General features: G+C 42.8%; 1 protein-coding gene across 1 annotated transcript in view; it reads right to left on the bottom strand.

The window, feature by feature from the left end:
- Window positions 1-261: 261 nt before the first annotated feature.
- The window catches only part of nsg2 (neuronal vesicle trafficking associated 2), a 62,042-nt gene continuing 42,096 nt past the window's right edge, over window positions 262-20,207 (bottom strand). Inside the window, exons 4-5 of the mRNA XM_039774897.1 lie at window positions 12,896-13,006; window positions 262-6,680 (exon numbers count right to left, since the gene is read on the bottom strand). Of these exons, the coding sequence (XP_039630831.1) occupies window positions 6,489-6,680; window positions 12,896-13,006 (303 nt within the window). The 3' untranslated portion in view covers window positions 262-6,488. The remainder of the gene's footprint in view (window positions 6,681-12,895; window positions 13,007-20,207) is intronic.

The raw sequence follows: 20,207 nt of genomic DNA, 5'->3' as shown, positions 1-20,207 counted from the left end.
TTTTTCTATTCTCCATTTTGTAGAGCTACTGTGTGTATGAAAATGTGCTATATAAATAAATGTTGTTGTAACTTGGCCCCTTGCAAGTGAGCAGCTGCCTGTCTGGGGGTCTTTTAGTGAACTGACATCCAGCGCAGGGTCCTGCCTCGCATCCAGTGCTCCCAGTGCAGGAATGTCACCCTGAATTAACCACATTACAAAATAAATGGATGACATGTTCCTCCATACATGTTCACTAAGCATGGAATCTGTGATAGTGAGTTCAGACAAGTTGATTTATTAGACATATATCTCAGGAACATTGGAATTCTTTAAGCAATATAATAATGAATGAAAAAGGGAAAAACAAACACACAACATCCAATATCCCATACAATATTATTACAAAACAACAATACAACAGAATTGACTGCATCCAGCAACAATTAAAATGGACATCGTTCAGCAGTCCTGCAGACTTGGATGTAGTTGTGAGGAAGCAGCTAAGAGTCCATGATCTTATACGACAGATGGAAGGTCAGCTCATTCAAATCCCCAGGAGCCAGCCTCGTCTGTGAAGGCAGATTCTTGTGAGAGCTGTGAGGATTCATAAGAAACTACACACCAAACATAAGCCAGCTGCAGAGGGGACACAATGGGCCACATTGGCCATGGCACGGTGTCAGAGACGGGCAGACATGCATTGTAGTCAAGCCAGTTGGAGGAAAGAGAGACGCACATTCAGAACTGCAGGACTCTGTGCCTTTATTGTGAAGAGGTTGAGGGCCGAGCTGATCAGGGAAGGTTGCAGTGTAGAGGGTCTCCCTGTCAGATCAGTGCACCTGGAAGTCAGTCTTCTCCGTATCGATATCTTAGGTTAGGTCACCGTAATCAATGTACCAGAGACCATTCAGCACCACATGTACTTTTTTAAATGAAGTGCTAGAAACGACGTTTGACACAAACGTTAATGAAGGAGCAGGATGCCGGAATGTTTTCTCATTCTCTCTCTGCTGTGACCTTCAAAGGATTTGCTGCCCTTCAGCCTTTGGCGTCGGATGTTCCTGGTCACCAGATAAAAGCTATCCTGAGATTTGTGCAGAAGAAGATGAAGAAGGTTGGCTGCAATTTCATTTGCAGTAATTTTGTCTCCCTTGTTTGTATGCTATCTTTCACATTTTTATGCAGATTCTTTCTCCCAGAAGGTTTTCCCACTGTGGTATTTTTGGCAGAAGAATATCAAATGAGAAAGTGAGCGTGTGTACAAAATGCATAAACGTGTTAGAGCAACACACACTCGTCAGTCACACACAGTCATACACATACTCCCACACTGACATGCCTGTACCTACATGTCACCTACATGTCACATCCACTGCTATGGAGCACACACACACACACACACAAATGGGTTCAGATTCACACATACTTTTAAACTTTGTACACACACATTACGCAGACATACAAACCCAAGTATACTATAGCCACCCACAAATATACACAACTAAACATTTGCAAAAAAAACCCCATATAAATGCATAGAACACATTTATACGCATTCCTGTACATATGCATATAAACACTGTGATGGATGGCTGAGGACCTCGCCCCACCGGGAGGCCTGGAGAAGCAGGGGAGAGAGAGAGAGAGAGTGGCAAATCCTTCCCCAGGTCACAAGAGGGTGGCCATCCTGGATGATCTGGAAACCTCAGAGCTGGAAAGATCAACCCTGTGGGTATCCGTGACCACCACCAGGGGGTACCTGAAGGACTATGGAGCCTTGGACTGCCGCACTTCCACCACACCAGGAAATGCTGCAGGAAGGCCATCAGGGAGCACATGTGGGTGCATTGTAAAAGGGGCCACCTCACTCCATTCAGGGAGCAGGAGTTGGGTGGAAGAGGACAGAGCTTGCGAGAGAGTAGTGGAGGTGGCCGTGAAGTAAAGGAGAAGAGAAGTAAAAAAGGACTGAGCCTTGTGAGTTCATTGCGGCTGTGTGTTGAAGAAAAAAAGTGTGTTGTGGACATCTGGCTGTCTCATTGTCTGTCTGTGTCCGGGCGTCTTTTACAAGACACATACCCAAAAAGCCTTGAGAACATGCATACACGTTCACTAATCCTCGGTGTGCAGTTGTCTACACACATACCTACTCAACAAACAGGAATTTACACCCACCCACTCACACCCACTCACACTGTCAGCACACTCGGACACGTGCATCCCACACTTGTATGCATGTGTGTTACACTTACAGGTGCGTTCACTGGCACCGTGACATGCAATCACACCACACACACACACCTCAGTGTCTCCAAGTATGGAGACCACCTGCATCTCCACTAAAACAAAACTAATCAGGCAAACACTAGAAAAAAGCCTCTGTTCAGACATGGGTGGTCAGAAATCAGCATTTGCCATTTTATAAATGAAAATCTCACCAATTGTATTTCATCTTCCAGATGTTATTAATCCACATATCCTTCTAGTGGACATGCACACTCTCTTCAGGTGTTCACATTGCATTTTTCACCCCTGCCCTTCAGGTTGGTTGGGACTCTTCACCAAAGTTCTGATGTAAGCTGCATGATTTTTCCACCTAATTTACTTGCAGGCACATCCATTTGGAAACTTGTGTGTTTGTTTTCTTTTTTTTTCTTTCTAATTTTAATCTTTTCTTGTTATTGCATTGGCAACTCATGTTCACTTCTCCTGCTGGAGCTGTGCGTTGTCTCTGCATAATGAGTCTGCGACGCCTCAGGGACTCGGTGCAAACCTTCGAAGATGCTGTGTAAACGACATGTTTGAACATTGCAGAAATTGTCTCCCAGGCCTCTTTTGAATGCAGCCTCATCAGACATGACAGTTGCTCAAATGATTTTCATTCATCACCTTGCAGGACTCAAGGTGAGCTCATGCCACATGAGAAACTTACATGCTAATTTCTGAAGTGCAGCAGTGGCACCAGTCTGAGCTCACTGCTGTCTGCTGAGGTCACTCCACTCACGTCAGGAAGGCACATGGGACACCGGGAACTGGACTGTGGTTTTTAATTAGAAGGGGAATGTACCATCCGTCAAAAAAGGGTAAATATTAGACACAAAAGCTTGAAGAGTACTCGCTCATATAGTATTTTCAGTTTCTCAACATTAGAGCAATTAATACACTGCCAATCACACCCTTGGCGTCTATGTAGGAAGGTTTAGATACACACATGTGACTGCCCTCTTATTAAACAGGCTTTATAAAGATATGTTTCTTACAATTAATATTTCATACACAGCAAAAAAAAAAAAAAACATCAAAAATGTGTGTGTGTTTGACAAGAGAATTGGGTACATGGAGAATCGTAGTAAACACGGATAATACCCACGAACATCAAAGATACTGATTACAGTGAACACCTCTCAGACATTGGGATCCTACAAAAACTAAGTGTAAGCACCACTTAATGAGAAAGGCTGAACAAGTAAGACCCTTCTAGAGTGAATGTTAGGGAGGTCTCTAGAACCTAAACCAAAGTAGAGGGTAGTCTACAGTAAATATCCAAAGAATAAGGTATACTGTACAGTAAGTGAAGGGAAAAGGAACAGTGAACAGTTCGTAGTAAGGATCAACAGACTGCACACAGTAAGGACAGAGAGAGATATCGGAGGGCCTAGAGTAGGTAGAGATGGGCAGAAAGAGGGCCGAGAAAGAGTAGACCAAGCAAGGCCAAAGGTGGGTAGTTATAAAAGAGAAGGATCTAGAATAGCTGCACAGAGGAGTGCCTGCTATGCACGGCAGGAACTGCAAGCAATGAGCAAACAAGAGTGAGTAGACTGAAACAAAACAGAACCCAGAGCTGGTAGCTTTGATTAGGAGAGTGTTCATAATGAGAAGACAGAGAAGAGAGAAGAGGATGTATTAGAGTTGTGTGATTAGAAGAGGGTGTGCAGTGTAGGGAAGGGTCTAGAGATGCCAATGTTGAGCCGAACACAGTAGATTATACACAAGAGTCTATACGGATGAGTAGGCGATTTATAATGAGCAGACAGAGGAGGATCTAGGGTTGCAAACGATGAGTAGATGTTCTACAGTGAGACGGGTTTAGACTTACAAGGGAGTGTAGAATCAATAGAAGGAGCCAAAAGATGGCACAGCGATTGATGATGATGAGTGGATGGGGTCTACAGGGAATGGATCAAGAAATATGAGGTTCCACGATTAGAAAGTGGAGGAGGTTCTAAAGACTTAGTGATGAGTTAAAGAGAATTCACAATGAATATTCAGTGAAGGGATTAGAATGAGTAGACCGAGGAGAGTCCAGAGTTATAAAAGAATGTCTAGTGAATAGACAGAGATCGGGAGGACCCAAAGCTGTCCGTTTTAATACTGAGATTGCCAATGGGGGGAGACAGAGACTGAAGAGGGGCTAGGGTTGATACTGAATAATTGAGGTGGCTTTATAATGAGTGTACAGAAGAGAGTCTAGAATTACAAATGATTAGCAGTAGAAGTAGGCAAAGATGCAGAAAGTTGGTAATAATGAAGAAAAGTGGGGTTTGGATCAGGACAAACAGCCAAAGGAAACTTTATAGTGGGACATGAGAATCCAGAGTGTAGGGACAGAGAATTATCAAACTCTATAATCAGATGATAGAGTGTGGAGATGGTGGTGTTTGGCAGATGAGGGCTCATAAAGAGCACACAGCAGTAGATGAGAGTCTTGTATTGGTAGTCATGCATCATTGAGTGTCATGTATTGAGTGGATAGAGATGGAAGAAGGTGTAGAGTTGGTACTAATGAGCAGTCAATGGTCCACAGTTAACCAACAGAGATAAGTAAGTGACTACAGTGAGAAGAGTAGTATCTGTCAGCTGAGTCTAGTGTAAGCAAGGAGAGCCAGGCCAGGGGAAGGTCTAGAGGAAGTAGGCCAAGGAGAAAACGTAACACGTAGAGCAGATAGGTGGATCTGTTTGGATTTAGAAAGTTGCTAGAGTAAGCAGCAGAGGTGTCAGAATGTGCAGAGAGACATGACAGCAGGTGAAGGACCTTTTGTGAGAGCCCAGGAGTAGGCAGCGATACATGTCACACACTGGTGTGCTACGCACTGCACTGTAACTGCTGCTCCGAAGCAATTGCCAGATTACATAAAGTGAAGACAAATGATGCAAAGTTGAGAAGCATTCACATCTTTTTTGTCCCACAAGATCTTTGACCAGCTAGTCACTGTTCTATTCTGCATACTTAACAGCCACCCCCTGCCATTCATCTCCAGGATGACCAGGACCTGCACTCCATGTTAGCAGATCGTCCCCACTTCTCTTTCTACTCCTCCATGCACAAGCTGGCAGCCCAGAGCAAAAGTTACAGCCATATCAAAATAGAGAAACAGACAAAGCGAACGTTACAATCATCTAAATCCAGCATAATGTGACACTATGTTAGAGGCTGCTGGGAAGGAGCAAGCTAAGCCAATGTCCTGAGCTGGAATGATGTGTGCCACAAGACGTGGTACATTATATGGTAAAATTTCACTGTCCACCAACTTTGCTGCATAAGTTTGGCTTTACTGAGGAGGGTCATGCTGTCAACTGTAACTCAAACACACTGCTAGGTTTCTTTCAGTTAAACAAAGAAAAGAGTTTATTTCTGGAGCAATAAAAAAGTTTTACAAGTATGGGGCTGCCAGCTGGCCACATAAGGACACCACACTATGCAGGTGTTGCTAACTTCTGCTCAGTTGTCATAGTGCCTTGAAGATGGCACCTGGATTGTATTGCTGCCAACAAAGATTTAAACTGCATGGGGCAAAAGTGCTGTCCAAACTGATGGAAAAGCCTGCCAGTCAGCTTCCTTCTACCTGCAGCGACGAGGACACTTAATTGGCGAGTGGCTTCCAGCTTCCAGGCACTGTGGAAACTGAGCAAGATTAACACCCTCCCATCTCCTGAGAACTGAACACTCGATGGCTACTGGCTTCTATGGCAGTTTGAACTGAGACAGTTGAGTGTTTCCCCATCTGCAGAGGTGGGTACTGACGTGCAAGTAGCTTTCTAACTTTGTGACATGGTACACCGACCTCTCATTTCCTGACAGAAGTATTGCAGGACTTTGCATTGTGACAGATGAACTGAGCAAGCAACGAGGCATGCTGGACCGCCATGACCCACTTTCATGCAGCCAGCTGGCAGCCCTACACAAATCAAGCACAAGGGAACAAAAACACACCTCATTTCATTACAAGTATGTTACTTGGCATAGGATGAAATATGAGCTCCCTTCTGCATATTTACAAGAAATGTGCCTGCATGACTCCGATTTGGCTGTCAAAAGAAATCGGAGCCATTACATACAGCAGCCATCTGACCAGAAAGCCAGTGGAAGCAGCAGACGGAAAACAATTTCACCAACACTGATCATGCCTTTGTACAAACGCTCGTTCATCTCAAATACAAAACAGCAACGACAAGGAACTGAGAAACTTTGGCAGACAATTAGCAAGCCTCTGCGTGTACTGCCATGGCCCTCAGTGGGCCTCCTTATTTGGACCTCTGACTTCGTGATCCACCGAGCCCGCCGGTAGCCAAGGGGATACAGAGCGAGAAGTGGTCTGCTTGGCCATGCTGTAGTGACTGATGACTGTGTAGAAGCGGCTTCGAGAGCTGGAGTCCTGCGCAGAGTAGTAGGCTTCCAGGGAGGCTGGGATGCAACGCTTGTGCTAGATAGGGAGACAAGAAAGGAGAGCCCATGGTTAGCCTCGTGGTGCCCTTGACACAAAAACTCCACCTACCCCAGCATGACTATGGATTGGCCACTGCAGCTAGATGAGAGGCCAGCACCCACGCTGACTGCACCAAAGCAAAGTCAACAGCTACGATTTTACATTTCTGTTTATTCATTTAGTAAATGCTTTAATCCAAAATGAGTTTCATCTAGGATTGAGCACTAGGTTACAAATGTGCCAGACTTTATAAGTAAGCAACCATTAAACTAATTCAAGGATATGACTAGTTAACCTTACCTTAACTACAAAAAGAACCGCACATCAAAACCATTAGTCCCGCATTTCTCAACCTTTAAGTATTTGCGACCCAAGTTTTCATAACAGTTTTAATCCCCCCCAACGTTTTTTTGAAAGGAGCCCACTAATACCAATTTGTGCTTTTTTTAATGAATTATATATTATAGATGCATATTTTAGTCTACCTACTTAACTTTTATCGATATTTATCTAACTCTATATTTATTTTTCTAGTATCTGAACGTATCCATCCATCCATCCATTATCCAACCCGCTATATCCTAACTACAGGGTCACGGGGGTCTGCTGGAGCCAATCCCAGCCAACACAGGGCGCAAGGCAGGAAACAAACCCCGGGCAGGGTGAGTCAGAATGTAGTTTAAGTTAATTTGTTTTGGTTTCAATAGATGTATTTTTCATATTTTTGATTCTTGTTTTCTTTCTTTTCACATCTTTTGCGCCCCCCTTTTTGTTACTTCGCCCCACAGTTTGAGAACCACTGCATTAGCCATTAGTGAGGTATTTACAAGACAGCAACGTTTTCAAAAGCTTCTAAAATGTATTAAGGGAGTCAGCTGTTCAGGTGAATCTGGGAAGATCTTTCCACCAGCAAGGGGCTACACAATAAAAGAGTCAATTGAAATATGATTCAGCGCAGAGGTGGCATCACCAGACACCGTTCATCAGTAGACGTGAGTAGGTGGGAAGGAGTATAGGATCTAATGAGAGCCTCCAAATAAGGAGGTGCTGAACCACGGACTGCTTTGTAAGCAAGCACACTACCGGGAGCCAGTGGACTCATCTGAGAAGGGGGGAGTGACGTGCACCCATTTCAGCTACATGAAAACTAAACGTGCTGCTGCAGTTTAGAGCATCTGCAGTGGCTTGATAGAACATGCTGGCACCCCTGCTAAGAAAGGAGTTGCAGTAGTCATAGCGTGCAGTACCTAGCGCCTAGTGAGAGGTGGAGACGCATACTCTGTCACGTATGGGCTGATCTTGCAGATATTGACCGCCACAATATGATCAGTGAAAGTTAGCTAGTCATCAATTATCAACCCCAATATTAGACGTCACATCAGCATTCATTGGTGCCAAGTCTCTCAGAATTAATTCTCGGAGTTACACTAAAAGTTCTTATTAGGATAAGAATTTGTCCAATCTCAGAGTAGGACAAGAGAAGAATTTATGAAGCATCCCACTCCTACTCCCAGCTGATAGTAGGAGCTCACGTTTGAGAATGAATGACATTACAGTTTTACAGCACCCTGAGCCTCAAAGTGGCGCGCATGATGATGTTTAATAGTTTCCTTGCAAATGAAGATGACGCTTTGTAGTTTTCTGATACTAATGATGAGGCTTCGACACAAAGAAGAAGAAGAAGAAGGAAACCATAATAAGGTAGGATGTTGCATTATCCTGCACCTAGCTGTTGCCACTTGCAAACAACACCAAGAACAACACTGTCAAACAGTGACACACACACTGAATGTGAGTAAAGCCCAATGATGGGCACGTTTATTTAACTACAAAAATTATTCTTCCGCCGTTATGGCCATGGAAAACCCCTCGTAAACAAATAGTTAAAATAAAAGTAGCCATGACGTTCACTCCTCCAGTGTTTCTGGTTGTCTTCCATTGTGCCGTGCAGTGCCTCTCTCTGGGATCCTCCTCTTGTCTTCGACGAGGCTCCATTTATCCAGTGCCCCAGGAGTCTTTGCATGCTTTCTTGAACCTTCTCAGGCTTGTAAAGTGTAACGACAATGTTCGAGGGCTTTGTGAGTACGCAGAGCTCACTGTACATGTGAGTCATTTCACTGTCAGTCACCCATCCTGCCCCACCGATCTTCAGGGTAAGTGGCCGACTACTAGAACAGTTTTTATGCATGACTAGATGTGTGTTGATACTGAGATACTGCTTGTGATTCACATATGCATTGTCATCCATATTTGGGGCAATGATCTTCATGTGCGTACGGTCAATCACACCAACACCACCAGGAAACACCAGCGATTTACATGAATGCAGCTTGCTTTAACATTACTTCACATAGAGTTGTGGAGAAATGTGTAAATCTGCAGATGAACTCACGTGTTGTAAGGGTGTTCAAAGTTTGGTGCAAAGTTTGAGAATTGATAGTTGTGGCACTTTTGCAAAAACTGTATTTCACACACAGCGTTACCAACACATTCATTTTGGCAAACAGCACATGGGTTCTCCACCTAGATGGAGCTATCATGTAATGTGTAAGATTTCTTACAAATATTATTCCATCCTTGTCAAATCATTATCTTTTTACAAGTTCATTGTTGCCTAGCGTTCCCAGTACACTCCGCTCTTTCAGTAATGTACGTTCCAATATCTCCTTGAACGGCATCTTCTGGCGGCTCCTTGCGAGTTATGACAGCTCAGAAGCTGATAAATAGGAGTAGGATCAAATTTGTGCCGCTGTAAAAATGTCAAATTAAGGACTGTTTTCCTACTCTGTGCTGTTTGATAAAGCGTCCTGTAGATGGAGTTAGACTCGATCCATTCACCCACCCATCCATCCATTTTTGAAAGTGCTCTACACAATTATGAGCCGTAGAGAGTTGGGATCCTATCCATCAGAGCAGTTGGGGGGCACCACTCTGACCCACGGTAAAGTCACAAAATATATTACCCAGAATGTCTTTGGGATGAGTGAGGAAAACTGAAGTACACAGAGGAAAACCATGCAGGCGCTGGAGGAACACGCAAACGGTGACTGCACCACAATTCAGACACACTCGACTGGAGCTCTGAGGTAACGGCGCTAATCACTGCACCGTCCCAGAATGAAACTGTGAACCCTGAGTATTTAGAATTGACAATTCTCTTTCTTTTCAACATTCAACTCTTTTTATGCAAACCTAAAAAGTGTCAATTAAGGCCAACCAAAGTCTAAGCAATTCAGACCAAGTGAAACCTTCTCCACATCCAGCTGTATTTTACTACAACCCCTTCTCCAGCCCCATCTTTACTTCTGGCCGGGTGGGCACAAATGTCCAAAAGCTTTCTGCCATAGCCGACGTGGCAGCTATGTTTCCACGGAAGCCCTACGCAATGTCTAGGCATTCCTTTATACCCACTCGCTTGTCAGCCACCGCCAGGATGCTCCAAACCTGCTTACAGATGTGCCCTGGCACCTTCATTGAAGATGAGGATCATAAACCCAACATTCATTTTGGTTTTTTTTCTTTTACGAGGGGCGTTCAAAAAGTTTCTGCACTTTTATATTTTCGTTGGAAATAGTGAAAGTAGGAGGAGTAGTAATTGGGCATTAGAAATTTCATACGACGCTGGGAAAACTGCATCCCAAATGAAGGTGACTATGTAGAAAAGTGATGTCATTTCTTTTTGAAATTCTTAATAAATAGCTTTTTGATTGTCCCTCGTATAATTCTGAACGCTTTTATTTTCTTAAATTTAAAGCTTCAGTTCCTTCAGTGTTCTTTCAGAGCTCATTCACTATAGCCTGTGGCCTGCAGGGGGCACCACTGAGCCTCAGAATCCCAGACACAGTGGCTCCACAACAGTCCCAGTTCAACTGAAATGCTTTTAATTTAAACAATACCTCCATACAGGCCTCTTTTGTTCACAACACAGCACAACTCTTTCTCTTCCTTTTCTTTCTCTCCTCCACACCTGACCCAACTCTTCTAGAGTAGAGTGGAGGGCTCTCTTTTAACTCCAGACTCAGGAGTATTTCTGATGCCTAATCTATTGCGCCCAGGAAACACTTTCGGGTCAGGCAAGACCACCACAGTCCTTGTAACGTCATTATCCAAGAGCTGTTCCTGGCATCCCCAACAGAACCACAACTGTCATGTTGCCCTCCAGGTGTCCATACTGGGGCTTGCCAGATGGGATGCAGGCACCCAGTAAATGGGGGACGCTCTGCCCATAGCAGGAGTTTGACCACCCAGGTTCCTGAGTCCATCCCAGGTGCCGCTCAGTGGTTGTTGTAAAGACGCCACTAGCGATGTGGCCGCTGCAACATTCTTCCACCTCCACATCCTGGCATGGAAAGGAGAGATCTCACCCTCTCTGGCTTTCTGTTATTAAGGCCCACTGGCCAGGTATGGGGGAGCATGTGTCCATACCAGCTGGAACACCAGTTTGTCCGTCGCAAGGCCTACATGTTCTCTGAAGTTTTTCTAGTGTTGCTGATCTTGTGATAAAAAGGCCAAAGCGTGTAAAAGTGTTACAGATGTGCCATTACAAACTCTTTCCATATTGGAGACAATCTGCATGGGGACATTACCTGCCACACATCTTGAAAGAATACATTTTATCGGAATGTTGCAAAAAGTCATTTGCCTACTTCTGTCACAGTCTTACTCACTGTTATATGACAGGGGCGACAGGAGCCCCCTCCACACCCCATGCCCCCATATTGACAGACAGAAACAAAATGCAGATGGCAGAACAAAGACAAAATCTGTGACTCTTTAAAATAAAGATGACTTTACAATGGCTTTCTCATTAAAACCTATGGGTGTGAGTTGTGCACATCAATGGCCCCAACACCACAGACCCCAGCTCGGGTCAGAGTCTCAGTAGTTCTTGTAGTTCAGACTCTTTGCAGGCCCAGAATGTCAGATAAAAGGAGTAGAATGAAGGGGGACACTTTTGGATTTTCAAACAAAAACATGCATGTTGGTCTGTCAGAATAATAACACTGCTGGACCACTGTGATGAACAGGCCTGCTATAAATTACAAATTAATAAGAATGGCGCTATACAAAGATATTACCGTTTCTTCTTCTCTGTGCTACAGCTGATAAAATTGTGTATATAATAAGTAATTGCTAGATTTCTGTAGCTCTGAAAGAGTTGCCCTAGGTTCACCCCGATTTCTTCTTTCATCAAAATTACAATAAAAAGATTACTTTTGAATTTTTCAGCAACTCGGGCCTTCAGCGGCATAAAAGCATCAGCATTTCCTGAGGGTTTCCCTTGGTTCCATTTTGTTCACAACCAGACATTTCTCACCTGTTATTATCAAAAACTGAAGGCTCTTTTTTGTTTTTCTTGTGCACCATTTGTTGCCAAGTCCAGATTCCCACTAAACCCACCGCTCATTTCTGCTTATGAAGCTACCACATATAAAAAGGGTACTTATTACAGAATGGTAATGTTTAGACATCCAGCTATCATCTGGACCTACAGCTTCGTCTACAGGGTTGCAGGAAGGCCTAGCAGCAAAGTAAAGCCTAACACTGGTGGGTACAAAACATAAAAAGTAGCAATCTGAGTTCAAGTTTCACTTTTGGAACTGTATTATGAGACTCCTTATGCCTTTACGGCCATGTGAAGGTGTCAGCAGGATTTCTTCTTCTTCCATCATTTGCTTCATTTCGTCTGTTGCCCACCTTTGTCTTTAGCTGGTTATTTATACCTAAGGGCTCAGTAAGTAAATGCTACGTGAAGCAATCAAGCACATTTGGGTGACAGCGGGTCTACATGGAGACGGATAGAGCACTTCATAATTATTATGTGTAGAATAATCTTTAGTAACACTTGGACACATCAAGGTGTATGGGCAGGGCCCTTCATATAGTGCCTTGCACTGATACAGCCATGGAAGTGTTGTCTAATTGAGTCCCTGGCAAATAGATATAAATAAGTAAAATACTGTAATCACCTCCCAATGTAGTTTCATCCTGAAGACCCTTAACCATCACAAAGTAACCAGAAAACAAAGACACAGTCACATCCATTGTCTTTGAGCATTAAATGGGCTTCCTGTTCTGTTCAGAATTTACAATTTAATCCTCTCTGAAATCAAATTCTAACTTGCTGAAGAAGGTTATGTTGCACTTCTGTTCTGCTTATTCTAAAACCATTATGTTTGTCAAGCCACCTCTGTTGCAATTCCTACACTTACCTTGTACACAAATCCATCTGGGCAGCTGTGGTCATAAGTGAAGGATTTGTAGATGACCAGGAAAACTATGCAGGCCAGGAAGGCCAGGGCCAGGAAGATGAGTATGGTCACCTGTTAGGAAGAAGAGGACAGATGTGAGTTTGGTCTTTGTATGAAAGCTCACTCGGCTTGTTAGTACCTGCCCTGCAGGACCATTTGTCTGTGTCTGCTCTTCAGACTTCTAGGTGCCTTTCTTTCAAACCCATGCTGAAGGCTCTCCACTTCACTACATAACTAAGAAGCTTACATTCATGTCCTTGGTCTCTGATCCATTGTTTTCTGCTTCTCTCTCATCCCTGCCTGCCTCTACCCTTTCTCATTTGACGTTAGTAAACCATTTTTAATTTATATAACATAACGTTCTTAAACCTGCTTAATCCAGTTTAGGTCTGTGGTGGGCTGAAGTCAATGCAGGAAGCTTTAGGCAGAACACAACAATGGAATGGTTAGATGGTCTATCACATGACTCATTCCTGCAGACAACTTTCACGTAAGGTCTACAGTATATATAATTACTAGCAAAATACCCACGCTTCGCAGCGGAGAAGTAGTGTGTTAAAGAAGTTATGAAAAAGAAAAGGAAACATTTTCAAAATAACGTAACATGATTGTCAATGTAATTGTTTTGTCACTGTTATGAGTGTTGCTGTCTCATATATATATATCTATATATATATATATACATATACACATCTACATATATATACATATATATACACATATCAACATACACACACACATACACATACATATATATATATATATATAAACAGACACATATATATACATATATACAGTATATACACATACATACATATATATATATCTACATACAGTATATATATACTGTATATAGCAAATTCCCTGTGCTTTGCAGTGACGAAGTACTGGTTTTAAAGTTTTATTAAGAAAAGGAAAACCTTTTTAAACTGAGGGAAAATATACCAATAACTATCTGTTAAGGATCTCTTTGTATACCACGTTGTCAGATCAGCAGTCCAGTTGTAATATGACCAAGCTGTACACTGACATTTGTCCAGGAGTAAAGCAATGTTGCCTCAAATCAATAGCAACCTTTTGTAGGGTGTGTCCCGGAGACTTATTAACTGTCATCGCGAAGCAGAGCTTTACTGGAAATTTGAGGCATTGGAATTGAAATGGGAGATCAGAGGGTATAACAGGGATGCGAGGAATACATTCAGAGTGTGGCGCTCTGTTGTTTTTTTGTGTAGCTGCCTTCACACAGCTTCTCTGATGCTTTTTAAACGAACGCCATATAAGGCCATCGTTTCTCTTTGCTTCGCGGTTCTGTACTGTTTTATTGTTCGTTTATTACGATTCTTATAGTTATTGTGTAGCTATTCGAGACTTACTTTACTGTTCAGGTACCCATTTCCTTTATTTAATCCACAGCTTGTACGTTATTTTTTGTTTGTTTATTACGATTATAGATATTTATTGATTCCCTTCTTTAGCTGACTGCCTGCTCATATAAGACGCTCCGCTGGTTTTTTGTGAAACAGTTTTTACACAGCTTCTCCGCTGTTTTATAAATGAACGACATATAAAGCCATCACCTTGTCAATTGTGTAATGCGTTTTTTGAACAGGTTTGATGCCTGGAAGTGATCACTCGTACTGCGTCCAGTCAGTTCACGTGAGCTGCTCTCTTGTGTGATGTTGTGATGTCCACCGCTTTATTTAATGTTAGCTAAGACCTGACACTTAAAAGTTTCTCACTACAGCAATTTTAACTCCGTTACAAAGTGATCCAAAGTCTCGTTTATACCTCGTGTCTTCTCATTAAACTTGTATCTCGCAAATAAAGTATTTGGCGTTTTTCTTCAGCGCTCTTTGGGAGCTCTTCCTTCTTTTCTACGTACTGCGGTCACAGTCAGTTCACGTGATTACGTGGAAGGCGTGATGATGTCACACGCAGCTCCGCCCCCCACAGCCATCGAGCCAACGTCCATTACAGTATATGGAGAAAAATAGGTTCCAGTTATGACCATTACGCCTAGAATTTCGAAATGAAACCTGCCCAACTTTTGTAAGTAAGCTGTAAGGAATAAGCCTGCCAAATTTCAGCCTTCTACCTACACGGGAAGTTGGAGAATTAGTGATGAGTGAGTGAGTGAGTGAGTGAGTGAGTGAGTGAGTGAGGGCTTTGCCTTTTATTAGTATAGATCAATTAAACTAATCTTCATTTGTTTGGCTATAAGTGAGTGGGGGTCTGGCAGTGCCCACCCAATAAAAATACAATCTTGGCAGTTAGTTAACCCTCTCTACATATTCAAATGGTCTCCCTAGTGGCCATCCTAGTAATGATGTCACTGGCCATTGGGGATGTGGAAGGAAAGACAAACTACCAAGAAGAAGAGGAAGAGCTTGACATGGACATTGACTGGGAGCAGAATCCAAACCTTGGACGGTGCATCTGCTTTTCATACTGAGAAGCACGTCATACCAGACAAGCAGATGTGTACCACTGCAGCATGGACCTTGGCTGATGAGATGGCCTTTCTGCTTCGCCTGCAATCTCAGTCACTTCCTCCTCTGTGTTCATACATGGCTTGATTCCTTTAAAATGTGCTATTAATGACAGGTTTGTGAAAAGTGTGATATCCACGAAACAATTCATGCATCCATTTTTAGAATCTGCTTATTCCAAGACAGGCTTTAGGGAGCTCAATCCTATTCTGGCAACATTACAAGGGCAATGTGGCCTGCAGAGAAGGCACTGGACCTTAAACTCCATGGCTGACAGTTCAGTCCTCACCTCTGAATCACAATCCTATCTGAGCTCCAATTGTAAAATGTACATGTGAAGACGTTTTAGTATAGCTTTGTATTTGGAAAGCATATTGGGATGGTGTTGTGTTATAATTCGGTTTTTGATTTAATATTAAGTTTAATGTCACTGTCTCTGTGCACACTGTTATGGATTCATTCATACAGGCAAACCAAGTATGGTACACAGGGACTAGGCTGCATTTAGAAACCATTAGCCTAGCAGTTTGGAGAATGAGACAAACTGCAGTGTGAGCATTGTGCTATTCTTGTTGGAAGTGGGGTTTGAGCTTTTACTGTCCTTGTTTGGAGACCAGAGAGGACCAGCACGTGGAGAAGACAGTATACAAGGATTGGACTGCTACCCAACCCTTTGAAGCCTATGGATGGATGATGTCATCCGTCCGGAAAAAACCTTTCAGCACAGGAACGAAAATGGCAGACTCTGTAGATCAAGGTCATACCTTGATATTGTCTTGCTATGGCTTCCTTTCTTATGTTATACCGCGTAAAATCGTCATTAAAGAAAGCTAAGTATACTTCTCTCATGTGATTCTTTAATGACTATGGGAGGGATATCACCTTTGAATATCATATCTCTATCTTTTCGGTTACTTAACATGCCGCAATTCAAAAGAACTTATTCCAACAAGGGAGCTTTCGCTTCTAAAGGAAACATGTTGATCATACAAATGCACTTTATAGAGTGGCAATAAAAAGTGTTCAGCCCTTTGAAAGTGTTTACATTGTATTATTGGGAAAAGATTTTGGTTTTTTTCACAACCCAATTGAGAATTTGTGGCTGGACCTGGAAAAGTTTGTTCCCTCATGATCTCCATTCAGCCTGAAAGAGCTTGAGCAGCTTTGTAAAGACAAATTGCGGAAAAATAGCAGAGTCCAGATGTGTGTCTACTAAATACTGCCTTGAAAGGTTGAAAACGTATGAGGTCAGTTATTGTGTGTTTTGTAAATAATTTAAATCACCATACAGAGTCTTTTTCTGCTTATTATTGTCCAAAGGGTGGATAATTTTTTATAGGCACGGTATAATAAAGGGTGTTTGTCATGCATATAAAGAATCAAATACTGTATATAAAAAGTATATTTCACAATCTCACTAAGGCTGTGCCCTCCACTTCACTCACTTGGATTCATGAGCTAATTTGGATTTCAGGAAAGCCGCACATACAAGCCATGAAGATTCATTTCAAAGGCTCATCGGGACAGGGGCTGTATCACACTGTATAATAATTTAGATAAAGTGTGAGCAATGTGAGCAGTAGCCATCTTCAAGCTGGTACGAGAGAGAAAAATGTAAATTCAGAGAATGACACTTTACATTCCTAACGTTCGAATAAAAGCTGCTGGGAATCTCAAATGTCAAATGAACACCAGAATCCATGTGTCAGCCCGCAGATCACCTCAGCGTGATAATCACTTCCCACGACAGAAACTTTCCAGAGCTTGGTTGAACCTGAGGTTGCTGCTATCTATTCTAGTTCAACCAAGGTTATTACCCTAGCTCATTTCTTGTATATTTTATTTTTTGTTGTTTTTTATTCCCATCTTTTGTTATTTCTGTGTTGTGTTTCCCTTTATGCAAGATGATATTTTTCTTTGATTACCCATCTATCCATTATCCAACCCAATATATCCTAAATACAGAATCACGGGGTCTGTCGGAGCCAATCCCAGTCAGCACAGGGCACAAGGCAGGAAACAAACCCCGGGCATGGCGCCAGCCCACCGCAGGGCTTCTTTGATTATGTTTTTATTAATTATTTAGTTTTTAAAATATTTTACACTCTGCAAAAAATGAAATTGAAGCCTTTTACTAAGATTTATTGATTCATCAAAAATTTGTATTCGAGATTATTTTACTTATTTTAAGAAATCATGTTAAGCAAAAGGGTGGCACAGCAGTGCAGTGGTAGCGCTGGTGCCTCGCAGTTAGGAGACCCGAGTTCACTTCCCGGTTCCTCCCTGCGTGGAGTTTGCATGTTCTACCCGTGTCTGCGTGGTTTCCTCCCACAGTCCAAAGACATGCAGGTTAGGTGGATTGGCGATTCTGAATTGTGTTTGGTGTGTGTGTGTGTGTGTGTGCCCTGTGGTGGGATGGCATTCTGCCCGGGGTTTGTTTCCTGCCTGCACACTGTGCTGTCTGGGACTGGCTCCAGCAGAACCCTGTGATCCTGTAGTTAGGATATTGTGGGATGGATCGATGTTAAGCACATTTTCAATGCCCCATTGGAAGATTTTATTTAGCTAAATTAAAGAAAAACAACTCCTTCTTCCAAGTGTTTTGTTTCTTTCTACTTTTTTGCATTGTGTTTCTGTGTCCTTTGATTTGTTCTTTTTTGTACCGTGTGTTTTGTGGGGGGCACCCAAAGAGGCAGGGCCACTTCTGAAGGACCACCCATAGCCTTTGTAGTCGAAATGGATCCTTGAGCTGGCAGTATTGCCAGGTCTGCTGTTTTCTCACCCATTTGGACTATTTGCAGGAAGAAATGTATTTTCACAACACGCTATTTTGGGCTGTTTGTCAACCAACCCATCCAATGAAGTTTTATCGTGTTCTTCATCCATTTAGCACCCTTTCCCCTGCTATTTTCATTTATAAGTGTCCTTTACCGTTGTAGGATCTGAGGGAGGAGCCCTCCCATGGTGTGTGATGGTATATACCAGGGGTCTTCAATCACGGTCCTAGAGGGCTGCCGGTTTTCCTTCCAACTAGCTTCCTAATTAGAAGACAGTCCTTGCTGATAATGAGACTTGGTATTTAACTATTTGGCTTGTTAGTGCTTTCATTTATCCAAGAGAAATTTTAATTGCACTGTAGAGTTTTCATCTGTGAGAACATTATCCATGTGTTTTGTGGACCAGAACAGATTTAAACTTAATGCTCCTTCCAATTCCCCTCTCATTTATTTCTAAACATTTTTTTTTAACACAGATGCTTTGTGTGCATATGCTCAAGTTTAAAAGGAGGCACGTTAGCTAGAGAGCTGCTGGTGTCCTGGTTATCTGCATTTCATTATTAACTAATGTGTGGTTAAGAAAACAGGCAACAATTAAAACTTAAATGCAGCTGCTAAAAACAAAAATAGGCAATTCAGGGTTCTGCATTGTAACAGGCAAGACAACCAAAATTAAGCCCAAAACATCTCACTTTAGTAGTAAATAAATGGGTTCTAATGAAAAAATTGGATGAAGTGAACGCCTGCAGCCACTGCGGCCCTCCAGGCCTGTGATTGAGGACCTCTGATCTACAATGTAACTAAAATCCGTCTTTGATGAATGAAAGTGCTATAAAGGCACCGAGTTAATTACAAAGTGTCATTAACAACAAGGACTGGAGTTCTAATCGAGAAACTGGCTGGGATGAAAACCTGTAGCCACTGCGGCCCTCCAGCCCAGTGATTGAGGACCCCTGGTATATACCTATTCTATCACTCTTATCATTCTATATCTCTGAGTGGTCAGAAACCACCTTTGACCCTTAATGCTATGTACCTAACCCTCTCACTCTGACCCCGCTCCCCACCCCATGCTTTCCCGTGTATTATTTTGTCCAGGCATTGGGCTAATTTTGTGGGGCAAATTTGCTATTTTTAAGCTGTTCTTGGGCTGTCCTGTGATTCACTAACAGAGCTGTTCTGGCTACTGCTGTGAGGAGTTTGTTAACCTGCTTATTTCATTTCAGGGTCAGAAGAACCTGAAGCTGTTTCTGGAAGGCCTGGGTACAAGGCAGGAACCAACACTGGATGAGGTGCCAGTCCACTGTAGGGAGCTCTCATGGACACACATACACACCAGTGTTGCTCTTTCTAGGGGATATTAAGAGTCCTCCATAACATATAAGTGTTGAGAAAGTGGAGGAAATAGAGAGCTCAGACCAGTGGTGTCACTAGGGGGGTACATCAGTGGGGTGACACCCACTGTTTATAAAGATATATAAAGTTGTTAGTGAAACAATTGAGTGTCTGCAGGGTAAAATCAATGAAATGATTGAGCGTCCATGGGGTGGAATCACCAAGGGGGATTGCACCCAAACACCACCCCCCCCAACCGTTTGATGAAACAACTGAGTGTCTGCACACCATTAATAGTGGAAATTACTAAACTGCATTAAACGGCCTAATGTCCAACTGCTGCATTATTCAAAGTATGAGGAGTTCTATTCATCAAGTCAACCAGGGTCCTGTGGGGGTCTTAAGTAGGCCTTGGTTACCGCACTGGGACTGACACCAATTCTAGTGACGCCACAGGCTCCAACAGAACTGATTCAGACACTATGAGTCTACTCGACAAAGACAACCAACTGGGACAGGATTCAAATTCAAGTCCCAGGATTATTACCAACCACTGCACCACCGTGCCATATTTAATTATTTATAAATAACCCCTGCTCGCTTTGCTCGCCAGCCCCTATGTGCTACGCACTGTTGTGAAGACGGAGGCTGAACGCACCCCAAGGAGGCGCA

Source organism: Polypterus senegalus, chromosome 13, assembly GCF_016835505.1.
Source record: "Polypterus senegalus isolate Bchr_013 chromosome 13, ASM1683550v1, whole genome shotgun sequence".
NCBI classification, from domain to species: domain Eukaryota; kingdom Metazoa; phylum Chordata; class Cladistia; order Polypteriformes; family Polypteridae; genus Polypterus; species Polypterus senegalus.
This window is presented reverse-complemented; position numbering and strand designations above follow the sequence as displayed.